The sequence below is a fragment of the Primulina eburnea genome, chromosome 3 (genome assembly GCF_022965805.1).
Source record: "Primulina eburnea isolate SZY01 chromosome 3, ASM2296580v1, whole genome shotgun sequence".
NCBI lineage: Eukaryota > Viridiplantae > Streptophyta > Magnoliopsida > Lamiales > Gesneriaceae > Primulina > Primulina eburnea.
Window position 1 is genome coordinate 52,382,525 of NC_133103.1, and position 8,134 is coordinate 52,390,658.

General features: G+C 32.5%; 1 protein-coding gene across 1 annotated transcript; it reads right to left on the bottom strand.

Moving 5' to 3' along the window:
• Positions 1-1,381: 1,381 nt before the first annotated feature.
• Positions 1,382-3,816, bottom strand: LOC140827893 (heat stress transcription factor A-7a-like). The gene is made up of 2 exons (XM_073190832.1): positions 3,482-3,816; positions 1,382-2,443 (listed from the first exon to the last, which is right to left on the bottom strand). The coding sequence occupies exons 1-2, from the start codon at positions 3,779-3,781 to the stop codon at positions 1,556-1,558; spliced, it is 1,188 nt and encodes a 395-aa protein (XP_073046933.1). The 5' UTR covers positions 3,782-3,816; the 3' UTR covers positions 1,382-1,555.
• Positions 3,817-8,134: the final 4,318 nt, after the last annotated feature.

Consider the following 8,134-nt stretch of genomic DNA (forward strand, 5'->3'; position numbering starts at 1 on the left):
TGAATCTTATAGGCATGAAGATGGTAGTCATTGTTCGTTCTCTTTGGAAGCTGATCAGGACCAACCAGAACCAGAATTGATAATACCTAAGGCGAATCTGCATCATGTTCTTGATCGAGGCACTGAAGCATTAATTGTTCCATTATTTACTCCAAACAATGAACATCCATGTGATGGAGAATTATTTATCAAGTCTCCTTCTCCACAACAAGACAATGATAAATCTTATCCCTGAATCAATCTGAACATTTTTTCAGAATTTGTTGAGAAAAAATCTCCTCAGGTCATGCTTCAACAAATTTTCTCTCAGATGAAAGACTTGTTTAAATCAGTGACAAATTTCAAGATAAAGCATTTAACTCATACACTAGCTCTTGACAACTTTAATAAACTAGTCCTTGCCGAGCTCGGCTCTTTAGAGAACAACTTCAAGCTGATGGCCACATATCAAGCCATTACGAGAAATCAAGTCGTTGGCATGAACGTTGATCTCTCGAGCTAGATCACACAAATAAAACATTGTGTGGATGTCTGGTTGAATCACCTTCAAGCTACCCTCGACTCTCAGTTGCATAAATCCTTGAATATATGCACTTTGGTGATGCCAAAAAGGAGAAAGATCATAGAATAGATGAAGAACACAGAAGAATAGCTGAGGAGAATAGGAGATTTGAGGAAGATGCCAGAATAAAAGGATGAGGTGGAACTGGCGGTGACTGTTCAAGTTCAAGCTTTCGTATATATGTTATATTTATTGTTTATTTTGGTGTAATAGTTTATTTATTTTCATACACTTGTACTAATGAAATTTCATTTACTCAATGAAATTCACTTGCTTGAATCATCTTTATTACTTAACCATTTATCTGTAATTGTTGTCTAGAACCGCAACCTGGTTTTTGCACCTCGTTAATAGGCTCGCGAGCCTATTACCGAACATGTTTGCGAGCTCACGAGCCGAATACGCTTAGGCTTGAGCTTGGTTTGATTAAGTTGTCGAGCTCAAAATCGAGCTTGAGATTGGTTTGATATGATTAACAAATGAACTCAAACAAGCTTTTTCTCGAGCCGAGCTCCGAATAGCTCGCGAACGATTTGGTTTGTTTACATTCCTAGTTTTTCTTAGTAGCAAGGAAGGGCTCATGAAAAAATTATTTCGACGCTTTTAGGGGTTTTTGTTTGAAAAAATTATACTATTAAATATCAAGTATTTAAAATAAAATTTAAACTTTAATCTTTATTAAAACTAAAATTACTTCCATTTAAAATTTGAATTTTTCGCGTTTTTTACACACTTAATTAACATGATCATCCAAAAGGTTTACTTATTTTTCACACTTTAGCTAGAAGCAAAACCTTTTTCCTCACACGTTGTGCTAGCTTAATCGCACTTAAACCGCGCTTATTCTTGTTTTTTAATTACTGTTACATATACAAGACCAGAAAATGAAGTTTTACCTCTAAAAATACCATACTAATATCAAATACTATTCAATATATATATAAAAATATGATACTATTAGATAGCTAAAAAAACCATAAGCCCAAAAAATTTTTAGATCTCCTTTTTTTGTTTTTGGTTTGAACCCAAGATTAAGTCCAATTGCCCAGACAAATCATGTCCTCCCTCCTCACCAAGTGTCCCAATTTCACCAATCCCCGCATTTATCAGATCTTCCCAAAATCCTGCGTCAATTGGCGTGTAGTCCCCCTTTTCCAAAGATTTGCCCCCCATAATGACTTGAGGGTTTTTCATACTCAATGCCCATTTCTCAAGCTCCAAATCACCAAATCTTGGAATGTCACCGTCGTACTCTTGAGGCTCTAGCTTAACATTAAAGTTCCCATTTTCCCCAAATTTCCCGATTCCAAGTTCATATTCGCATGCATTTTCCATACTTCCTTGGCCTACTTCTGGAAACCCAGTACTCCAAATTGTGGACAAATTAGTATTTTCCCCTTCATGGGAAACTAATTCTTCAGCCTCAATATGCTTTGAGACTTGGTCCAGTGTTGTTCTTATCCTTTTGTTGCTAATCACTTCTTCAGGCTCTTTCTTCTTGTCTTTTTGCCGCAGTATTTGTTGCAAGAAAGTGGGGTTTTGTATAGCTTTTGTCAAGAAACTTGTAGTTTCTTTTTGCTTCATTTCTGCCCCTTGAAGCCTTTGTTCCATTGTTTTAAGACTTGACGAAGTCGTCCGAAGTTGTTGCCTAAGTTTCGTAAATTCCATCATCAGAACTTGCCTGCTGCACCTCGAACGATCGATTTCTGCATCGAATCCAAAACTACCCGCCTCCGCATACGAGCCTAGACTTCGATTCGATGTTTGGGAGCTCGAGCATTGTGTCTTTCTTCTTATGATGTTTTTTAGAAGATGCCTTTTTCCCCTTAAAAACCCTTCATTTGCAAACTCCCACCTGTCTGGTTCAACCTTCCTGAACCCCTGAAAAATCAAATTTCTTCATTCTCTATATTTCACAATATATCTAGAGATCTTGTGATTATTGCAAAAATCACAAATTTTTAGTAAAAAATGCAGAATTTGATGAAAACTTTGATTATCGAGGAATTTGCTTTTAAATTCATTCAACACAATTTAATTAAGAAGCTCTACACTTAGAATTAAATAATTCATTGGAAGAAATTAAGATTTTTTCAAGCAGTGCTAACTGATTAGTTACTGCTAGAGCAAAATGATTTTTAAGAACTCTAGCCAGTCATGGATAATTACAGACTCCCTCAAAGAAAAATTTACATACTGCAAGCAAAATTTGAAGTACTAATTTTATATTTTTCTTTTTTTGAACATGGTACTAATCTTATATTAACTATAATAAGAATAAACAAATATAAAGATCTCATTTATATTATTTACCAGAAGATTGCATAAATATTTGATTTGTAGAAAGTGATTTAAAATTTTAATAACTTGATATGAGATGGGTTTTTTACATTCATTTTGATTTAACTTATCCAAACTACTCAATAAATTTTAAATCATGGATCTAACTTCCATCTATCCAATCCATCCCTTTCAAATTAAGGCTGCAGAAGCTTTTTTGAGCTAGTTTCTAGATCTTCCAACGAATTAAATTATAGTCTATAATTTTATTTTTTTAATAAATTTTTATTATTAATCATGTAATTTGTATTTTTTTTATTTTTAATCTTATAACAAATTTTTTTATTTTTAATCATTTAATTTGTATGTTTTTTTTTTAAAAAAATATGTCTTTATTTTATCGGAGTATATGGTCTATGTCGATAAAAAAAAAACATAAAAGTTATGTGACAAAAAATTAAAAAAAAATGATTAAAGTTGTAAATTTATCATAATAAAATAAAAAATATAAAATATATACAAATTATAAAAGTAAAAATATAAATTTACAGTACAACAATACGACAAAAAGTGAAAAAAAATTTATAAATTACAGGATAAAAAATATCGTTTATAAAACTCAGAATTAATATTACTCACATAAGTATTAAGCTGCCTCACAAAACTTGAGAAATTGTTGTGCTTGAAGTACTTTGGGAGAACACTGGTTGCAAATTTTTGAGGATCCCAAACAATGAAACTATTGTTTCCACGACTCCACGAAACGAATTCATCTGTACTTGGATCTTCAACAAAATCATAAGTTTTGCTGAGAAATGGCGGAGGACCAGTCTCTAGCAAAGCCTCCAATGGCCGAGGAGTCAGTTCCTCACTATCCCAGTACTCTAATGAGCTTGATCCAACGTACTCCTCCTTCACAAAATCTATGGAATTATTCATAACCTGGGATTTTATTTTCTTTTGGTAGTTCAAATCTTGAAGATAGATAGGGTTTTAACAGAATATTATCAAGAAAACTAATAAACTACAAGAAGAGATGCGACAATAGAAGGGATGATACATTATTCTCTTTCACCTTTTTTATTTTTCTTCGAGAAATTTGAAGGAATTCAATTACATGTGGATTTATAACAAATAGAAGAAGAAAAAATAGGTTTAAACAGAACAATGAACAGCTGGTAGGAGATGGGAAGTGGGGGAGGCTAGTTTTAGGGAAGCTGGAGAAAATATTTAATTTAAATAGAAAAGTGTGGAATTATTTAATAGCAACATGCATTTTTTTAAGCGAAGGGGGTTAAATTCTTTGAATAAGTAGAAACTTGGTTAAGTAATATTGATATTTTATAAATATTTATGTGTTTGAATTAATATATTTATTAAATAAGTACGAGTATATAAATTAATATTTTTTATGATGTTGGAACGTGTAGTCATTATTTTTCGTTGTGTACTGATAACTCCAAACCAGTACAATAGCAAACCATGTTTGTCATGCTCATCCGAGAAAGTGTTGGTAAGAGAAATAAAACTTTTGACCATTGACTAAAGTTTGCGACCCGAAAAAGATAAATACAGAAGCATGCAATAATCTCCAATATTATTACATTTTATAAATTTATATGAACCCGAGTTCATATATTTATTAGTTTTAGTATTATATCTTTGAATTTTCGATAATTTTAATCTTTTTTAAGTGATGATGCGGAGCTGCACTCATATATCATCCTCATGCGACAGCCGCAAAGGCGTCGTATCAGCTCCACATCTGAAAAAGACTAAAATTGCAAACATAAAAAAAACTGTGAACCAAAATTGACATTTGAGACAATTAAAACAAAAATCATGTAAAGATAAATATAAATAACTTATGTGGCAGTTTTTCACAAATATTATTATTCAAAAATATAGTTTTTCACAAATATTATTATTCAAAAATATTATATTTGATCAAATATTCTTATTTTTAAATTAAATCTTTCTCCTTCTGGTTTAATAACATCGTTGACTGGAAAAGCTAAATGCAATAATCTCCAATATTAAATTCTGCAATAATTACGACAATTTAGTGCCAACTAATATCTCCACACGCTGCACTTTGCTACGACGCATGGGCTGGCCGTGTCTCATTTGTCACTGAGACAGCAAAGAGCTTATATGTCACGTTGTAAACTTTTTATATTTGAAAAAAAAAAACATTCAGTTAAATTTACGATTGAAAAATTCAATTGTAAATTGTGAAAAAATTATTTCCTGTGTATATTATGTCATGAAAAAAAATTTATTTGAACCCAAATAAAAACATTGTATTACCTTTTTCCCGTATCACATGGTCATTTATATCATCAAAATTAGGTCTCAGTCTCTTAATTTTTAATTTTTTTTGCAACTTTTAAATCTTCATTTTGTAATATTTGTTCTTAGTATTGATATGGCTCTATATTTATGTCAAAAAATAGTGTCATGTCATTATTTTTGTGAAAAAAAATGAATAATAATAAAAAAAATTGATTAACAATTAAATTATGTTAAAATTGAAACTTGGACTTAATTCAACCTCAAAAGCACGCTCAAATGGGGAGGATTGTCCAAAATCATGTATATAATTCTCAGGTACACACACCTCCCACGTCCAAAAATGAACATCTGTAGCGTGAAGTTTACAAATGACTCAATTATGGGCAGAACGGGTGGCCCAACTATGAGCAGAAGAGGTGACCCAACTATGGGCAGTCTAACATATAACAGTAGAACCTGAGCTATGACACAATGTTAAGATTGGAACTTGAACTTAACTCAACCTCAAAAAATAATTCAAGAGAAAATTGTCCAAAACAATATACATAACTCTAGATATTTTATTCAATTGACGTGAGACAACTAAACCATTACAACGAGACAAATTAACAAAATAGTTTTCACCTTTTTCACCATTCTGCTGCATACGTGGTGAAGATGCGATAAATTTAATATTTTTTTTTATGAAAATTAGAAAATGGTCAATGTCTGTGGTGAAAGAACAAGTGTCCAATGGAGATGGCGAATCATAATATTTTATAGATTATTATTGTGTGTAGTACTCAGACTTTTGTTGGATATTTAGACAAGTGGGAATTGTTAAAGATATTCAGACAAAGTGAGAATCGAAATGTGAAATAATCTCACGTTTTTTTCCTCTTTTAGGGTCATGTTTTGGGTCCATCCATTACAGAAAAGACAAAGGAAACCCAATATAAAATCTCGAGGATAAAGATGATTTCGTGTCAATAAACGAGGGACACGTAGTATTTCGAAATGGACGGTATTAATTTATGATTAAACAAACTTTTAACCTGAAGAAAATAAAAAAAAAAAAAAGACATGTAAAATAAACAAAAAAATTTATGTAAGAAGGTCTCATTAGTCGTATTTTGTGAGATGAATTCTTTATTTGGGTCATCACGAAAAAATATTATTTTTTATTTTAAGAGTAATATTTTTTATTATGAATATCGATGGGGTTGACCCGTCTCACAAATAAAGATTCGTGAGATTGTCTCATAACAAACCTACTCAAAATAAATCATGAAGACTGAAGTTATAAGATAGCTGAAGATAGAAGGCTAAAATTTGAATGAGAATTGTGAAACGATTCTCTCAAAAAAATACGAATTGTGACTTGGGATAAAAAGGGTCCGTTCCCTTTGAAGAAAAAATAATGATTTTCGAAAAACGTGTTTGTCTTGGATACACGTTTTATACTGGAAATAATACGGCAAAAAAACATATCCGGAAAAAGAAAATAAATAAGAGACGACAAAATGACAAAAGCGTGCATTTATGAAAATGACAAAGAATTCTTTAAAGGAAAGGGGTGATTTCCCCAAAGGAGGTAGGTGAAAAATGGTGACTTTTCCAAAGGAGGTACGTGGCCCAATCACGGAAGCAAAATTGGCAACCGATGCTTTTTGGATTTAGACAAAAACTCACTTCATCACTTGAATTCGTAACACGGATATAAAAATTATTAATTTTTTTAAATATTAATCGACTCAATTTATCCAACAAACATAAATATATAAGATTGTCTTAGACTTAATCTCATTTATAATACCCAGTTGTGACACATGATACCAATTGAACAACCTCAATTGGTATCACGATTGCTACCAAGATCTATATAAGTCCAGGAGGACTTGAGTTCTAATCTTGAGAATGTAAAAACTCCGGTGACTGAGCTGGATAAGTACTATGCGTAATGGTGCGTGAGTATGGGCCGAAGCCCATGTTATGTCATGGCCCATGACCGTTACAGTGTACATCTACATAACATGCAACAGTGAAAAATATTGTAATCAACATATATTTCACGATCTTAAAAACGTAAACGTAAACATATCGTATAAAAGTATAACGTGTCAAAACATGTCTCATCGTAATCATCATATACATATACATTTTCTTGATCGAATCCAGTTTGTTAGTTGTGACTTTCGCATCAGCTCTATTCGATGTATACATCTACGTATAACTGTGATACCCGGCGGCGGGGACATCAGCAACAATATTACCCATACACGCTGAGCCTTGATCTTATGTATCATTGCATACATATACATGTTAGTCACAACCAACTATCATCCTTCAAAACGTGTCAGCATATTCATCATTTATAAAAATTTTGCATATACATAATTTTCCTTAAAATCAAGCATGCAACATATTTTTCATAAAAAGTCAAAAACGTGGTAACATAAACATTTAACATGTCAAAACTTGTTTAGGGCGCTGTCAGGACTAAAAACTGGACCCGAGGTGCAAAATGATCATTTTGCTCATGAAACCCTAATTGACCATTTTACCCATGGACTTTAAAATTTCGACTCGAAGTCTATCAAACTCCTCAAAACACCTCAAAACATAATAATAAACATTTCTAAGAAGTAAACTCGATCCCGTTTCAAAATTTATACGATTTGTTTTAAAAATTGGACCAAAATCTCGGTTTTAACCCGAATCAATCCGAAACAAATCAAATTTTTCCCAACTCGAACCTACATGACAAGCCTCTAAACCACTCATTCCAGACCACTTATGACGCACGAATCACGCCTGGATGTTGCTGGAAATTTCCAGCGTGTTACACCCACAAACCCAAATGCATTAACCTTACAAACCTTCGACCCTAGACCCTTCTAGATTGAACCAGCCTTGAACCAACCCTTCCTAGCCTACTTTAGGACCCTCCTAGACCGACATAACCCAAACTCATAGCCCTATGCACTTCGCAAGACACACACACCCGAGAGTCACCAA